The following is an 18,242-nucleotide window of genomic DNA, read 5'->3' on the forward strand; positions in this document are numbered from 1 at the left end:
ATCTCCAATAGGCCCAGTGTGTTATCCAAGCTGGTTTTGTCACAGACCTCATGCTTAGGCATGATAGACTTAAGAGCTCACCTATGTATGGGGCCTATGTTTTGACTATCAGCTCTCCAAAGCTTGCTAAGTGTTGACATGGCTTAAATGCTTATTTATTATTAGAACGAACTTGTGATACTGCTTTAAAAATATTTTACGTGTATGCATGTGGTTTGTGTGTGGTAAGTGCATGTGAGTGCCAGTGTCCGTGGAGGGTGGCAGTGGCGGGTACTCTTACAGCTGAAGTTACTGGAAGGTAGGAGCCATCTGATATAGGTGCTGGGAACTGCATTTATGACCTTTGCCACATGGGTGCTCTTACCCGCTGAGTCATTTCTCTGCTTCAAAGTTACAGAATTAAAACAAATACTAATGGGTTTGTACCGATAAATCTCCTCATTTTTTCCCTTTCAACTCTAGACAGGTTCTAGAAGTCTGTAGGGTTTTTCCGAGTCTATCAAGCCAACGGGAGTACTGTCTTGCTTGGATGTAACATTAGAAGAGGATTAGGAGGTAGAAGTTCCACAATCTAACACTGTCTTTGTGGCTGGAGTACATTATGCACAGCAGTAGACTTTGTCAAGGCTGGCCAAGGTCACACAAATACAGAACACTTAAAAACCATAGTATCAAGATAAAAAATAATCAGGGAAATCCGGAAGCAAACTCCCTCAGTGTAATCCCCCAGAGAAGTCAAGGAACGTCACCTTTTTGATGTCCTCGCAGTCTTCTGAGGAGGTAGGGGGATGCCTGTGGGTGGCTGTGTAGGAAGCGAATTCAGCTTGCAATTTTATCAAAGCCTCCTCACGTTCCAGAACCTGCGAGTGGTCACAGATCAGTCAGAATGAGTGGTCAATATCACACACAGACACATGCATGCTCGCGCGCATGCATGCACACACACATACACGCACAAACACACATGCACACACGCAAGGCACGTGCTTGTGACACTTTTTACAGGGGTTTCTCTCTGCAGCACAGATTGGTGGCATACTTACATAGTTCACTGTGCCCTTCCCACAGGTCAGGATGGAGAAGGAATTGTGTTCTCAATCTTATGTCAGGGTTGTCTAAGGCACACTGGAGGGTTACATTTTGGACCTTTCTGAATTGGAGTGCTTAATGGAGGTCTGCTCTATGAAGCAGGCTTTTGGGAGGCTACAATGGAGACATGTACCTAATGTACCATTGGCCAAGAGTCAGTGTGGTGTGCGTGAAAGTATGAATCCTTAAAACAAAAATGAGAGAGCATGAAATTTGTGTGTGCTGTGTCTCTTCAGAATATTGAAGTTAAATCAATGAGGACACATACACCACAAAAAATATGAGCAAGAGGTAGGGGCATTTGAGGAGTCTTGATTAAAGGGATTAGTTGACTCCCTTTCTCACGGCGCTGTGGGGGAGGCTGTTAGGACAATGCTTTAAAGAGAGGTTCCTACCAAAGCATTGCTGCAGGCCAGTTTGTTCCGAAGCTCCTGGATTAGGTCATCCTGCTCAGAAACCTTTTGCCACACTTCAGACAGTCGCTTTAGGGTCTCCTGATGCTCTTGAATCATGCACGGAGAAGTGATGATACGCACCTTCGAGTGGTCGCCTTTGTTTTCAGGCTCCTTGGGACATTTAAAAACAATGAATTTGGTTTTGTTTGTAATTCGTGAGCCAACTTCAGAGTCCTACCAGACTCACATTCTAAAAGTGTGTGCTCTCAAAGGGGTCAAGACCAAGTCAGAGAAACCCATAAAAACAGCTGGCCTGAACAAGGGGAAGCTCATGGACCCCAGACTGGTAGCTGGGAAACTAGCATAGGACTGTTCCAGATCCCCTGGATGAGGATGTCAGTTTGGAGGTCTAGTTAATCTATGGGGCCTCTGGCATTTATTCCTAGCACATGAATGGACTTTGGGAACCCAATTCACACCATGACATTGTAGGCAAGTGTGTATTTCTCTACTATCTCTAGTGCCCTTTCTTTATAGAAAGAACAAACAGTACACACACTTCTAGAACTTTATCTCTGCACTTACATTACAAATGAATCTATATGATAACTGATTTTGAAACTTAAGATGTCTTAGATATTTTCTCATGGTATATGTGCTTCCATTCTATTCTGTCCTTTCAAATTGTTTTAAAATGCATTTATCTAATCTTATGTTGATGGACATACAGGCTCTTTGTGACCTTTTCTCCCCTTAAGATAGAAGCCGAATTGTATACTTTTGCACATCAATCTTTGAGTAGCTGTTTTGGAAAATGTATAGATTAAACTCCTAGAATTGGGCCTGTGGTTCACGGCCCAAACTTAAATAGATTTTGTGTAATTGTCTTTTGAGGAGGCTATGATACTTCACACTCTCATCAATAGGACTTTTGCCAAGATGTTTTAATGTGTGTGAACGTGCATGCAGTTGTGTGTGGAGGTCATTGGAGAACCTCACAAGTCATCTTTAGGGACACTTTCCCCCTCCTTTGAGACAGGGTGTCTCATTGGCCTGAAACTCACCAATTAGGCTTGACTGACTGGCCAGTGATCTTCCTGCCTCCAATTCCCTATGCTGGGATTCCAAGTATGCACCACCACACTCAGTGTTTTCACGTGGGTTCTGGGGGGTCAAACTGAAGTCCAAGTGCTTTCCTGCTGCTGCCACCTCCCCAGATCCACTATATCTAAAAAATTTCCTTAGCTGAAGTTGCATGAGGTTTACTATCCATCTGTCATCGGTCCGCAGTGGTAATGGGGGGAACTGTTGTGAGATATTTGGACACTGTGTGAAGATGTATTGCCGTGATTGGTGTAATAAAGTTCCGAATGCCCAATAACTAGGCAGGGGATATAGGTAGAACTTCTAGGGACAGAGGGAAGAAGGAAGGCAGAGACACCAGTATTTGCAGAGTAAGCAGAATGTGTAGGAGGAGAGGTAACAGCCACGAGCCACATGGCAGAACAAAGGTGAATATAAATGGGCTAATTTAAGCTATAAGAGTTAGTTAAAACAAACCTAGGATATAGGACAAGCTTTCATAATTAATAAGAAGTCTTAGTGTCATTATTTGGGAGCTGGTAGGACAGAGAAAGACTCGTTACAGGGAACTAAGGTACATAACTAAACTAGCTCAGAGTTCTAGTGCGGATGGTGGATCTTGTCTCCAATACACTCTTCTCCCTAATTCATAACTCTTGAAGCACACAAATTTTTGAAATAGTTCATGCTCATTGGGCATGGAAACTGCCCCTGAGCAAGCTAGAGAAAGGTCAGCCAGAAACCCAGAATTGATGACACATGATGCTCATGTAAATAATTCAGCATACAGGAGGCAAAGGATTGGGAGACATAATAGCAAAGTGAGGACATAGTAAGAAAATACATACAGGCTCTAGTATCTTCTTAATACTATAGAATAAAAAATGGAAATTGATTTAAAAGGCATAAAGAATAGCTCCCTGAATAGAGAGCGTCAGATGAAAAGTCCATTGATCATTGAGAGGTGTTAAAGACTAAACTAAAGCATCTTTAGCCTGTTCCACCCTTGGTCAGGGAAAAGAGCACAAAGCAGCAAGGTTGCCAGAGACCCCAGGGAAGACAACTCAGTCAGTTTGTCCATCCAGCTGACTAGCATTCAGGATGATGTCCAAACAATCTTTGGATAGACATGAAAATATTGAAAAAGTTTGCCACTCACAACAGTTTCTGAAAGCATCAAGGAATTCTTATGTAAAAAAAGAAAGTATGAGAATGGAGAATAGGTGAAGTACATGCCTAGGCAATGACAAGCAAACTTTGGAGCCATCTGTCATCTCAAAGAAACAGCTATTTCCTATATGTGGTGAAGTGTTGTAAAGCTTTAGAGAAATCTGGAAAGTTTCCTCACTCATTTTGGATCGGATAAGTCAGATGTCAGTATGAGATGAGATCACAGGGCCTGGAATGGTAGCTCAGGTGTAGAGCTCTTGCCTAGTATGTACGAGGTCCTTGGTTTGACTCCTGGTAAAAAATATAGATAGACAGACAGACAGATAGATAGGTAGTTTAAACTGTCAAATTAATCTTGCTTCTTTAAATTTAATAATAAAAAGTTTAAAAAGTGACATTTTGATCAAGTAGAATATATTCCAGGAAACACAAGGATTATTCTATGCATGGAAATTTAGTAATATGAGGAAATATTACCTATTTTATTAGAGGACAGATCTAGCCCAAGCTGGCTTTGAATTTTCTTTGTAGCCCTAGTTGGCCTTGAATTTGCAATTTCCCTGGCTCAGCATCTCAAGTGTTAGGATTATAAGCATGTACCACCATGTCTGGCAATGACATAAACAGTCATAGCTTCAACTTGAAAAAAGGTTATTAGCAAGAAGCTGATAACAACCTTGTGCTTAATGGTGAGATGTAGGAACACTTTTAAAAAATAATTTATCTATTTATTTTATATCATGGTCACTGCCTCCCCCCATCCTCTCCTCCCAGACCCTCCCCTGACTGCCACTCCCCACTCCCACTCCCTCAGTCCATCTCCATCCAGGAAAGGGAAAGTCTCCCATTAGAATCAACAAAACACAGCATATCAAGTTGCAGTAAGACTAAGCACCTCTCCATGTATTGAGGCTGGGCAAGGTGACCCAGTATGAGGAGTAGGCTCCCAAAAACCTGTAAAAGAGTCAGAGACAACCCCTGTTCTCACTGTTAGGAGTCGGAGACAACCCCTGTTCTCACTGTTAGGAGTCGGAGACAACCCCTGTTCTCACCGTTAGAGGACCAAGCTACACAATTGTAACACATAAGCAGAGTGCTTAGGTCAGCCCCATGCAGGCCTCTTGGTTGCTGGTTCGTCTATGTGCCCCTATGAGCTCAGATAGTTATTGTATGAGCCTTCCTGTGGTGTCCTTGACCTCTCTGGCTCCTACACTCTTTCCCTCAACTCAAGCTCTGGGCGCCCTGCCACTCCACAGCTCCCTCTGGAGTAGGGAAGGCCTTTGGGAGACTGCATGGGAGCCCATCTTTTGTCTTTGTTTAGTCCAGCTTTGCTCCTCTTTGTTCCACAGGCATTAATGCCAAGATCTGCATCCACAAACACTTGGATGTAAGTCTATTTGGGGCCTTTTCTTGGAGAACTCACTGAGTTAGAGGAAAATTTTCTTGCCTTACCCTTCAATTTAACACAACTTAGGAAGATCAAAAATATATTCTATTAAGCTTCTTTTAATCCCAGCACTGGGGAGGCACAGGAATGTGGATCTGAGTTTGCGGCCAGCCTGGTCTACAGAGTGAGTTCCAGGACAGCCAAAGCTATACAGAGAAACCCTGTCTCAACAAAACAAAAGAAAAAAAAACTTCTTTTAATTATTGCTGTTAAGAGTGTAAAATGGTAGAACCATTTTGGTTTATGTGACAATCACCCCAAATAAGCATATGCTTTGATGTATCAGTCCCTTTAATCATGACTCTCCTCTCTCTCCCCTTCCCTCTCTGAAATGGGGTCTGATGAAGCTGCCTTGAACTAGTTGTATAATATTAGGGATTGAGCCCAATTTTCCATGTAACTAGGCAAATTCTGTCAACTGAGTCCCAACCCCCAATCCCTGGTTAGGAGCAATCTTAAAGGAAATCTAGAAGCTGGAAATAATGGAAACTAAGTGCTACAGAATTCAGGGGCAGGAATTCATTTGGTGGGACCTTTGAGTCTTGGGTGGAAGAGGCTAGGACCAGCAGAGGGAAGCACCTAAGAAATGCCCACCAGCTGGAGCTCCCCCTAAGGGACGTGGTGTAGGTCTTACCTGGTTGATGATACCGCTGAGTTCCCCCTCCAGCATCTTCACTTGGCACTCCAGCAACTCGATGTTGCTCAAGGAGGTCTGGTACTTGTCCCTGTAGAGGTTTAGGCTCCTTTCTAGGGAGACAATCTTGTCCCCCGCCAAGGCAAGCTGCTCTTGAGCCAGATGGAGCTTCTCTCCAGCTTTCTTATTACGATTCCCCATTTCCTCCTCATAGAGAATGACCTGTTAGTGTGGGAGAGGAACCACACTGAATCCATGCAATCAGCCGACCAGGAAGGGGAGGATATGACTTCCAGAGTCCATAGTGAGTGCATCTAAACTTGAACCCCTAATGAACAGCGTAAGCACAGCACAGGTCGAAGGGCCCCAGCATTTACTATCGGGTTGTTAGTGATTGAAGTCCTGGCAGTCCTTCTTAGTGCTAAGCTCTTACAGGCAGAAACTGTATCTTCTCCCATTCTCTCTGACATTTGGTAGGAGCTGAACAAACACCTGCTGATTAATAGGGACCAGTTTGTGCCATCCCTTACTGAAAGGACTTGGAATGCCCATGCCCTTTCTTCCCTGGGCACTCTCTAGAGATCTAATTTGGAAAGTGTAGAGTCCTGCATGCACACAGTTTCATGCCAGCAAGTTCCCAAGAGACAGTGAGGGGCCATGACCCGAAGTTCCTCTGAGATCTGCATGATGCTTATGTAAATGACTTTTCGAACCTGTCACCCACTGATTGGAACCTCTAGGATGTTCACGAGCATCAGGCTGGGTGAGGACAAGCTACACACATAAAAGACACAGCCTCACTTCTCTTATAATCTTGACGAAACTATATTTTAAATTAGCAAGTGATTGTATATAGTTGAGTGAGCTAAATTGCATGTCCAGTTATATGTGTTCAAGGAGCCTAGAGGAGAGTCACTATGGAAAACTTCATGTTGTTTCAAACTGTCCAACTCTTGACAGAAATCGGCCTATTAATTAAGCTGGTTAAGCTAACTGCCTCATCTGGGATTCCCCTTAGGAAAGGATTATTTAGTTTAAGGTGTCTGTTAGGGAGAGAGAAGCATTTAATATTCATGTATTATAGCAGGGATGGTTGGTTCCACTCACATTCCTGTAGCTCTCACTAGTATTTGTGTGTGAATGCACATACACACATGTCTATATGTAGAACGTATATAGGGCCAGCTCTGTTGGTATCCATGTAAATTGGTTTGAGGACCTGTGCAGACAGCAAATTCTGAGCATTCATTATTTCTTTGCACACAGCTCATTCCAACCATAAGCTCTTTTGGCTGCTTGCTCTTTCAACCAGAGGGGAAAGACAGGGAAGACATGTTGGTAAGTGAATACCCCCAGGAGTGAATACCAGTGGTGTGGGTTGGGGTCCACTCTGAGAACTGGTCCACAGCATCTTCCAGAGCTCCCCAGGGCTTGAGCCCTAGTTGCCAAGAGTAAGTAATCCACTCCATTTGACCAAACCTCCCCATGCTTCTTGGAATCACTTCCTGGATTCAGTACATGACTGTGCTCATATATGCTCACCTCAGGGTGTGCTGTGGGCAGGACATAGCCTTAGACATCAAGAGAGGTGGGCAGGATGCTCAGAATAAATTTTATTTTCTCAGATTGAGGTTTCTGGTGGTGACTGCTGCTTGGCAAATCTTGCACCTATCCTACTCCTTCTTAATAGCTAAATGTTAATTTGATTTTGACTGGGGGCAGCAATGTTTCCCAAAGAATGGCTTCCTAGGAACTGGTTTAGTCATGTGGTGTGTGTGTGCTTGTGTGTAATTTCTGGCAAGTGTCCTTAAAAGGAAAGCATACATTTTTATCCTCCTCTCCCCTTTCCCTTGGATTATTTGGAATAAGGATGGAGTCTGGCAGTCACTTCAGGTGACCCAGGGAATGGATGTCTTGAATGGATGTGGTGATAAAGCTAAACGTCGGACTTTAGGATGCTGATGACACCTGAAGTTGTCATAACAGCAACAGGCCACCTCCCTCTGACTGTTGCTGACAGCTTTTTTTGGTCCTTGCTACTAAGTAGCATCCCAGCTAATTCAGGGTTGCTTTATACATGCTGGGCTCCGGTTTAGGGTGCAGTTTGAACACTTAGAGCTTTATTAAACCACAGTCGAAGCTCACAGACTTTCCCCAGTGACATTTTGTGGGATAATCTTTCTTCCTTCCTCTCCCAATCATTTTCACAGACTCTTTCTAGGCCATACTATGCCCTTTAAAGAATTTTCTATGCTCTCTGTAAGGCCCCCTTTAAAGTCCCTGGAGTTGGTCTTTAAGTAAAAAAGCACTGTCTAACTCCTTGGAACTTTCGTTAAGTCTGAAAGAAGAAACCATCAGGGGAAGGCACACCTATGAGTCTGCCTACCCCATTATATAGTGCCACCGTGCTAAGACTGTCTGAATCCCTCCTGCCAAACTGGGCCAAGTCCTGTGGGTCTTGGAATTCACTTGGAATTTCACAGGGATGCTGTTCTTTGCTTTAAAAAATATTGCTCTGGAGCATCAATATAAATGAACCTTCAGAATGCACTTAAACTAAGTCTGTAGGCTCTAAAACTCCATCCTGAAGAAACAATATGGCACTTAGTGACCCACTCAGAACCAGGGGCTGGACATCTTAACTGTTTGTGCAGGTGCCGGGGATTTATACAGCACTAAAAGCCAACTTTTCTAAATATATTTGACTTACTGAACCTTTTACTTTTTTTTTAAACTCTGAGAGATCCATAATTTCTTGTATTTTAACACCCATAACAATATGGAGAAGATGGCCTCTCACACATAGATACACCACACGTGTGCGCAGGAGCCGCGCACTCCACACACATTAATACTGGCTGTCTCATCCTAGTCATGCCAGTCCATTTCGTTTCCTTTTGCTAACTTCAGACGGGTCATGAACTAAAGACGGTAGGCTCTTAATCTTCTCAAGGTGGTGCAAAAGCCTCCCTTTGAAACGCAGTGCTTGCCTTCTGTCAGGCAGAGCCTGCGTGCTGGAGATGCAAGGGCACCTGGGGCATGCCGAAGGTTAATCTCGAGATACCTCGTCTTCCTTGAGTTTGCAGTGATGGTGAAGAAGAACCAGGTCGGAAGTCTGCTTCTCCAGGATTGACTGGTACTGCAGGAGGGAGCAATAGGAGTTCTGCAGCTCCTGTGTGCGGAACTCCAGCTCCTGTTGCAGGGTCAGCAGCTTCTTCTTCAGTTGCTGGAGTTGCAGCAGATGACACTGCTTATTGGGCCCAAAGTTTATCTGAGTCTCCTTGAATGTCAATGTCTGGGTTTGCTTCTTGCTCTGTAGCAGATAGGATGTAGATCACAGGGTTAGAGGTCACAGAGGGTGCAGTCAGGGTTAGAGGTCACAGAGGGTGCAGTCAGGGTTAGAGGTCACAGAGGGTGCAGTCAGGGTTAGAGGTCACAGAGGGTGCAGTCAGGGTTAGAGGTCACAGAGGGTGCAGTCAGGGTTAGAGGTCACAGAGGGTGCAGTCAGGGTTAGAGGTCACAGAGGGTACAGTCAGTCTTTGGCCTTTTTGCATTTGTTCAAAATTCGTTCACATCCAGCTCTCCACCCTTGAATGTTTTCATCCACACAGAAATTTCTAAACATTTTACTACATTCCTCAAGCACTGTATCACTTCATATTCTCACTCTGTAAGAAGGAATCAATAGAAGAAAAAATGATTCTTTAAAAAAATTTAAAATGGCCGGGCGGTGGTGGCGCACGCCTTTAATCTCAGCACTCGGGAGGCAGAGGTAGGTGGATCTCTGTGAGTTCGAGACCAAGCCTGGTCTACCGAGCGAGTTCCAGGACAGGCTCCAAAACAATACAGAGAAACCCTGTCTCAAAAAACCAAAAAAAAAAACTTTAAGATGACATCTATTAGTGTGTGTGTGTGTGTGTGTCTACTATGGTTTACATGTGGAGGTTAGAGGGTAGCTTTTGGAAATTAGGTTTTTCCTTTCCCCCATGGGTGTCCTGAGCATCCAACTCAGGTTATCAAGAGTGGTGGCAAGCCCCTTTATCCATTGAGCCATCTCACTCCCCTGCATCTCCAATCCAGAAGCTATTATTTATGTAGGCCAGAAGAAAAAAATCATACATGTAAAGGATCTAGAGAGACATAGTTAACACTGTGCTTATTTGTTACCTAACATGGAAAGATGACAAGCTTGACCTGGGAGGAAGTAAATTTTTGGTCAACTGTCCTTGAGCTGAATTTAGTATTAAAAATACCCAGGCAACACAACAGAGCACTGAAATTGCTTCATTCTAGGCCTTCTGGGATGCTGAAGCATGGAAGGCAGAGACAACACTCATATGTGGGCACCTACTATCTCTCCTGAAGAAGGCAGTGACCTGGTAGATTGACCGTGCGTGTGTACCTCTCTCCTCTCTCTCTCTCTCTCTCTCTCTCTCTCTCTCTCTCTCTCTCTCTCTCTCTCTGTGTAATTCTCTACACAGTCTTCCTGAATATGTTCTGGATCATTCACTGTGTACACTGAACACCTGCACCCCTATCCCAGGCCCTCTGCTGACAGGATACATCCCTGAGTTCTTTTTCCAGGAAAATTGAAATTTTGCATTAGTGCTTCTATATTTTCTTATCCTCCCCCATTATGACAAGTGAGAGAAAGGTAGATAAAGAGGTAGCCTGGTGGTGGCCGTAATTAGCTTCCATCTTTCCACTCATTCTTCAAGGCTCAGTTCACACCCCTCTCTCCTTGTCGGGCTTCCTAACCTGCCTTTGTTCTAGGACTGTGGACCTACCCAGCACATCCTTTTTGTGCTGTTTCTTATTTTGCTTGCAAGTACTTCTGTGTGTCTTTCATTCTACTTGCATTATTAACACCCACAGAATAATGGCTATGTCTGTTCCTACAGGGCGCAGATTAGAGATTCATGCATAGCTCTGTATTTAGACGAAAGAAATGTAAGCTTGGCTTGGGAAATTTTGTTGACTCTTGAGAACTTCAGTCTATGGCCAGAATTACATTTAACAAAACAGCATTTAAGCATGTTTTGGAATATCTTCTTTTTTAAACTTAATATTTTGTACTTTTTTCATATATGAGTACTGTATTTACATCATTTCCATTCCTCCATCTTCCCTTCCAACTCTTCCCATATCTCTCTACTCCCTCTCTAACTCATGATCTTTTATTCTTTAATTATAAACTTTCTGTCCTTATCTGTCATCTATCTATCTATCTATCTATCATCTATCTATTTACTATCTACCTGCCTATCCATCCATCTGACCTACTGAGTTCATTTATTGTTGTTAGCATGTGTTTTGGGCTCTGTACTTGTGATAGGACAACCTATCAGAGGTCTTGTCTATGGGGATGATTGGCTCTTCTTCTCAGCAGCCCTGATAGACTGTAGCTCTTCACCTTAGGATAGGGTCTTGTAAAATTCCCTTGTCCGTGTTGGTATGTAAACGGGTTTTCATTGTCAGGTCTTAAGCCATCATACTGTTGAGGTCTCCCAAGTGCAGTTTTCTGGTCTTGTCTAGAAGACAGGATCTCATAGCAGCTATCCTGGTCCTTGGCCTCTTATAATATTCCCACCCTCTCTTCCATGATTTACCCCAATCCTTAGGTGTAGGAGTTGCATTGTAGATATCTATCACTTGGCACTGGCATCCCACAGTCTCTGTCATGCAAATTAGGGTGGTCCTGTTTGATTCAAATTTAGTCCTGGTCCAAGACTAAGGTGACTTGCTCTCCACATTTTGCCAAGATGTGCAGCTTTATAATAGCTACTATCTGCTGCAAAAAGGAGCTTCTCTGACGAGGGGCGAAAGCTACACTTTAGAACACAGTTAGAAGTGATACTGGTTTGGGAAAATGGCAGTAGTAGATTTTCCTCTAGGGTCTACGACATCTAGCCACGTAGTTGGCTACGTTTGCAGTAGGCATGAAATTCCCTCCTACTGAGTGAGCCTTAAGTTCAATTAGACAGCTGTTGGTTACCCACAAGATAGAAATGCCACTATTGCACCTAGAAGATATCTGGTTGGGCTGGTGATTGTTGTAGTTTGTAGGTTTTCCAGCTTTGTAGGACTATTGACTGCTTTTTCCCGTCTCACTTCACATAGCACCTTCCAATACTATGCGAGTCAGTCTTCAGAAGGCTTCCAGGTCAGTTCCAGCTCAATTCCTCCAAGCCCTGTGTTCAAAGTATGTGGTTTATTCAGCACTAGGATCTTATTTTTTTTTTGTTTATTGAGTACACTGGATGAGGGCTGATTGGCAAGGCAGTAAGTATCACCTGCTGTCTAGCCTAGACCAATGGGGGACTATCTTCCTATGCTCAGATACGTTTCTTTATGTGTAGCTAGTACCATGGGAAGAAGGGTAGTCAGATCAGTTGGTATATAGGAATTTAACATGAGATATTGTGCATGAGTTTATAGTCATTCCAATTGGGGCAGTCTTGGCTGATCCAAATTCAGTTCTGGTCCATGTTTTGGCCTGGTCTCCATCATGATTTCCAAGCCTGTCTGGGACTTTGAATGGAGAAAGATTGACTTAGAGGAGGGAAAAGAGATGACAACTCTCACTAACTTCCTAAGAACCACTGGGGTATGTTCAGAATAGGGTTTTACCTTCAAGTTCTGGAAGACTACCAAGAGCAACAACAATAGCTATGTTGTTTTTCAGTTTCTTGGATTCAAGGCATTAAAAATAATGTTGCTCTAGTTTCACGGAAGTTTAATAGTTTGTAAATGATAAAAATCCTGTCTTTGGTAAGCATGCAAATTGTAATTTGTAGAATTTGATATTTGTAGAATTATGAGAGTGGGCTGTAGAGATGGCTCAGTTAGTGAAGTGCCTGCTATGTAAGCATAAAGGCCTGAGGTCAAATTCCCAGAAACCACGCAAAGCCAGGCATTGTCATCAGAGTCTGGAGCAATAGCACTGGTTATGTAGGGAGAGTGGAGACAGGTGTACATGTGGTCATGCATACATGTGGGGCCAGAGGTTGACATCAGGCATCTTCTTCAATTATTTTCCACCTTAGTATTATGAGACGGGGTCTCTTACTGCATCTGGTGCTTGCCATTTCTACTAAGCCAGCTCTGAGCTCCAGGAATTTGTCATTCCCTCCTAGCCCCCACTGCTGGGCTTACAGATGTGTGCCACCACATCCAGCTTTACCACAGATGCTGGGCATCTTCATTCAGACTCTCATGCTTGCACCGAAGCCCTAGTCCCAGCCTTTTTTCTTCAGAGTGTTTTCTTTTCTAGTGAAGATAGAGATATTATGTTCTTCCTTAACTTTTATTTTGGAATATGGAAAGAAAAAATACAGGCAAAAGTAAAGTTGGAAGTGACTTTAAAGAAGTAATACTGGCTCTTTAGGAGACTGTTCAGGGTTGGGTGCCACTCTGGAGGCCATCTTGTCGACCAGATTTCTCAGCTAGATGTCTGTCCTGGTATCAGCCACATGAAAAGCTGGAGATCTCTGGTTGCCCATAGGAACATGTTCCCATATTTCATCAGCCTTTCATCCACACTGTGTCCAAAGAGATTATAACTATTGCTCCCTCCTTGCCTATGAGGCCACTTGATCACAGAAGGAAATTAATTGGCCTGGCATGATTCATTTTTTGAGAAGTCACATTGGTTTCTACCCAATACTTTGTGCTTTTTGAAGTTGATGCTAATTGATTGATGTTAAGTTCTATATTTTCCCTGATACTGAAGTGAAGCTGACAGGTCTATAATTACCAGGGTTGTCCTTTCTCCCTTTTTAAAAAGATGAGCACTTCATTTACCCTTTTTCAGTCTACAGGGACTTTCTTTATCCTCTTGAGTTCTCAAAAATAATCACTAGCAGCCATGTAATAACACCTGCCAGTTCCTTAAGCACTCTCAGAAGAATGTCATCAGGCCCTGCTGATTTGCCTAAAGCCGGCTTTTCAAAATCCCTTTTAACCATTTATTCCCTCTTTAGGCTTGCTGTTCTACTGTCACAGGTTGGCATTGTTCTGATAACTGTGTCCCTGATGGTTTTCTTTGTTCATTCAAGAACTTAGAATTCCCTGTCTTTCCCCCAGTCATTGCCATGAACTTCTTTTCCCATCTTTGAGGTGTTGAGTGAGATATTTCCTTGGAACTCCATGTTAACCTTCTACATCACCAGAGAGGGCTGTCCATTGCTTCCTATGTAATGTATAAACTATGTGCACTTTTGTTATATTGAGCAACAGGTATTTTTTTAAAATCAATGTTTGTGGTCCAGACATTCTTCTCATCAAACCACTGCTTACATGGGATACATTTTAAAAAAAGCTATTTTGGAATGATTTCCTAGTCCCAGACAAATGCCAAAAATAGGACAAATTCCTCATGGATGTTTCTTTACATTGTCCCAATAATACCTTCTTATGTAACCAAACTAAGAAATTAATGTTGGTAAATTATTAGGAATGGAACTAGATACAGTTTTTGAGTTTTGCATATTTTTCCATTAAGTTTTATTTTTGTTCTATGATCCAATTCAAGATTGAACAATGCATTTAGCAAATTCATTACAACTGCTTCCATTATCAGTGGTTCAAAATGATCTCGTGACAATGCTCACCGGACTTCTACTTATCTTTAGATGTTCAACTAATTACTTTTGTTTGAAAGATGAGCATCTGCTTTATATACCTTTATACTAAAAATAGTGTCCTCCATACATCTCCTGGACTAGTTCAATGACATGAGTTCCAGTCCATAGGTATGGTCCTCGTGCCCCCACCAACGAATAAAACCTGGGAAAATTGCTATAAAGACTCTCCCTTTTCTAACTTAATGTTATTTATTTGATTTCATCTGTGTGTGTGTGTGTGTGTGTGTATGTGTGTGTGTGTGTGTGTGTGTGCAGGTGCAGTGTCAGGGTCAGGCAAGAGCAGGCTGGTCCCCAAAGGGTGAAATACCCATCAGCTCTGCACCCTGGGGGTACCCTACTTTGAAGCAATTCCCTATCTTTAAAAAATTTTTTATTCCAGGAGTAGTGGCACACATGTTTAATCCCAGCACTCAAGAGGCAGAGTCAGGAGGATCTCTGTGAGTTCGAGGCCAACCTGGTCTACAGAGCAAGTTCCAGTACAGTTAGGGCTGTTACACAAAGCAACCCTGTCTCATTCCACAAAAAACTTTATTTTAAATTGTAATTACGTGGATTTGTGTGTCTGAGAGTGTTTATGCAGATGAATGCAGTACACGTGGGTGTCAGAAGAGGGCGTCAGGGGCCCTAGAGCTAGAGTCATAAGAGGTGTGAGCTGCCCAGCACTGGGAGTCCGCTGGGTCTTCTGCAAGAGCAGTATGCTGTTGATGGCTGAGTCACCTCTCCAGCCCCAGGACATCGTTCTCTGTGCTCTGCTCCTGGATTTTGGAGTCTGTATTCTCTGACTTACAGGGTCATGCACTTTCTCTTCTATCACCCATCTTTCTCCCCTTCTGTCTCTTTTGTTGCACATTTTACTTTTCTCCCCTGAGTGTGGTCCTGAATCATGGCCTCCTGCCTGCTCCCCAGCTCCTCATCAGCATTAGTCAAAATCCCAGAAAACCTGCTGTTTTTCCTTTGTCAACACAGTGCATTTCCAGTAGAAGGCAGGTCTTGAAGGAGAGGAGTGTAGGTCTCCATGTAATTGTGTATTTGTATGCGTAGTCTGCAATTTAAATTTTGCACTAAGTGCTAGGGGAAAAAAAAGAGCTTGTTTTTAAAGCTTGTCTCAAGCTGTTAGACCTTCTTCTGGGCAATTAGAATAATAAAATGCAATTTAATGCCTTTCTCCCTCTAAGTTGCTAGATACATTTATAAACCGTGTGGCTTTCTCTGACTGGGGCGATAAGTAAACTCATGATAGCTGTGGTGGAAACATCCTAAAAAGTTAATATTTAGAAAGAAATAAATTATGATCATATCATCTTCCTGAGATTGATTTAGGAAAACCAGTGGATTTTTTTTTTTAATCTTTTTGTGACTTCATGAGGAAGGGTGGCAAGGTCAGTAAGATGAGTGGAGTTGCTTTGCTGGTAGCATATTCAGGCAGCTTCAGAGAATGACCTGTGGTTTATATTGGGAAGTGGTGAGTTCTGGGAGTGTGCCAGCAGATACAATGAGGAGAGACCAGGTCCCTGAGCACCAGGAACGCGTGGCTACCTACACAGCAGTCATGGTTCTAACCCAGGGATTCAGCAAGGGCCTGTGCAACCAATAACTACTTTATGTTTACATGGAACTCAGTTTATAAACAGAAAAAGCAACTATAGTAAGGAATTCTCAGAAATCATGCCATCTGGTCCCCCAATTTGTGTCAATATATTTGGAGACTGGTTTAAACACTTCAGGTTTAGAGTTTTCTAAGAGAAAGAGAACTTCAGGTTGAAGTGAAATTGCTCAGTTGGTGAACTGTCTAGACCTCTGGGTTAGTGCTAATTCAAAGTCAGTCTTGAGAAAGACTAGCATGCCGTGAGGTCTGCCTTTTCACGCTCTAATATGGTATGGGTTACAAAGTGACTTGCGTGGACTGTGAAGTCAGGCCCTGTAAGACAGCATGGAGTGTCAAGTAGTTTATGTGGGAGGTGGTTATAGAAATCTCAGCCATGTTGGGGATTGAGACAAGGGAGAGGAGCAGGTTAAGCTTGTTATGACTGGTCCACTGGGCTTAGCCCCATTGAGGAATTTTGGGAGAGCAAAGAACCAGCCTAGAGTTAACTTGGACTAAGGGGAAAGGGACGTAGTTGTTTGGTTAATCTTGTCCCTATTTATTATTGGTTGAGGACTCTCTGGCACTTGCTTTTTGAGTGACTGAATTCCAACCCTCAGAAGAACAGCTCCCAGGCAGTGAGGCACAGTGTGGCATTAAGAACACCTGACAACTGATGCACAGAGATACCTCAGAGTAGGCTCGGTGGCTCTCACTGCCATGGCTAACTTGGAAGTTTGCCTAAGATGCATGCTTATATCAATCACCATGATCTAGTATTTTCAAGACAAGCCAAATCCAGATGAGGAAAAAGATAATATTCAACATCTCAATAATGCTGGAAATAGCTAGATTGGAAGACCCCAAAGATAGGAATAATTTCTGCTGTGTCAGAGTATGTGTGGTATATTTAGTTCTCTCAGTTAGTACTCTGAGTGACCCACAGTAGAACTTTCTTTTGCTCGCATCAAAAGAAGCTACAGTAGTCACGGGGCCCTGAGGCAGGCAGTTACTGCCTAGTGGCTTACGTGGCTGTTACTCATCATGGCTTCCTCCACACACAGCTGGTTCTCTTGCAAGGTCTTTCCCTGTCTCTTGCAGACATCATGGAGATTCTTGATGTCGATTTGCAGGCTCAAGAGCTTGGTGTTCAGGTTGTTCACTTCTCTGTCTCTCTCCCCGGCCTAGGCAGCCAGAAAAACAAAAGCATCAATTATGAATGATTGAGAAAACACTTGCTTTCCTTCACTTAACAGGTTGACAGAGAAGCTGAATTTGCTGGAAATTCGTTCATCACACCTCTGGTGTTATTACTCATCTTGGGTAACATTTATACAGGATCCATTTGTGAGGTGTCTGAGTGCCCTGCATTATTCAGACAATTATTTATATTAATTAATCTTAGCCATGCTGCTGTGGGTGCATCAGACAATTCTCCTGTTTTTCAGGAGGAAGTCAGTGCCTAGAATGATTCCAGGCACCCAGAGAACTGTCTATAAATATTAATGGTTCTGTCACTGATGAAATAAACATATCGAGATGTCAAATGAACTTGTCAAGACTACATTGAATCAGTGATAGAGTTGATGAGGGATTCTGAAGTCTCTCAACTTTCTCTTTATCCATTAACCACCACCCTCTCCCTGCCTATTAACCTAGTGATTTTCTTTACAAGGCTTCACCATTGGGAGCAAAAGAGAAAGGTCTGGCCTGATCAGTAAGATCCCTGTCTTTGATTAGGAGTTAGAGGAGTTAGCTAATTGTTGCTAGGTCAGAATGGAAAGCAGTGACTGAGATCAAAGTAAAGTGCATAGCAACTTGGGCAGGGCGAGGGCTGGTACAAATTGATGGCAAGTGGGCGGGCTCTCTGTCACCTCATGGTGCCCTTCTCCAGTGTGGGTGGTGGTAACCTGAGAAGAATTTAGCAGGAAGCACTCGGAACCTCTGCAGGGCTTCATTCCTGTCCCTGTACTGCTCTTCATGTTCATGAGGAAGAAGAAAAGTAACTCTCCCAAGCAAACCAGCAAACTGGTTAGGAAGGTGGGGTGGGGAGCCAAGGAGAGAAGGGGAAGAAACTCGTCAGGGGTACTTTTACACAAAGGCCTCTGGGTGCCCTGAGCCTGATCCTACAGGAGACTGCAGAGTACAAAGACATCTCAGAGTCGATCCATCTTGATTGGTGGGAATGAGAGTTGAG

At 43.2% G+C, this 18,242-nt stretch overlaps 1 protein-coding gene across 3 annotated transcripts in view; it reads right to left on the minus strand.

Annotated features, from left to right (window-relative positions):
* Nucleotides 1-18,242, minus strand: part of Pmfbp1 (polyamine modulated factor 1 binding protein 1) — a 64,356-nt gene that overhangs the window by 41,547 nt on the left and 4,567 nt on the right. For 2 of the 3 annotated variants that reach the window (XM_040737155.1, XM_013115596.3), the window contains exons 3-7: nt 17,074-17,229; nt 8,883-9,131; nt 5,819-6,040; nt 1,485-1,655; nt 750-860 (exon numbers count right to left, since the gene is read on the minus strand). In XM_040737155.1, coding sequence (XP_040593089.1) covers nt 750-860; nt 1,485-1,655; nt 5,819-6,040; nt 8,883-9,131; nt 17,074-17,229 — 909 coding nt within the window. The remainder of the gene's footprint in view (nt 1-749; nt 861-1,484; nt 1,656-5,818; nt 6,041-8,882; nt 9,132-17,073; nt 17,230-18,242) is intronic. The other variant, XM_040737164.1, reaches the window with a different exon arrangement.

Source organism: Mesocricetus auratus, unplaced genomic scaffold (assembly GCF_017639785.1).
Source record: "Mesocricetus auratus isolate SY011 unplaced genomic scaffold, BCM_Maur_2.0 Super-Scaffold_6723, whole genome shotgun sequence".
NCBI classification, from domain to species: Eukaryota; Metazoa; Chordata; class Mammalia; order Rodentia; family Cricetidae; genus Mesocricetus; species Mesocricetus auratus.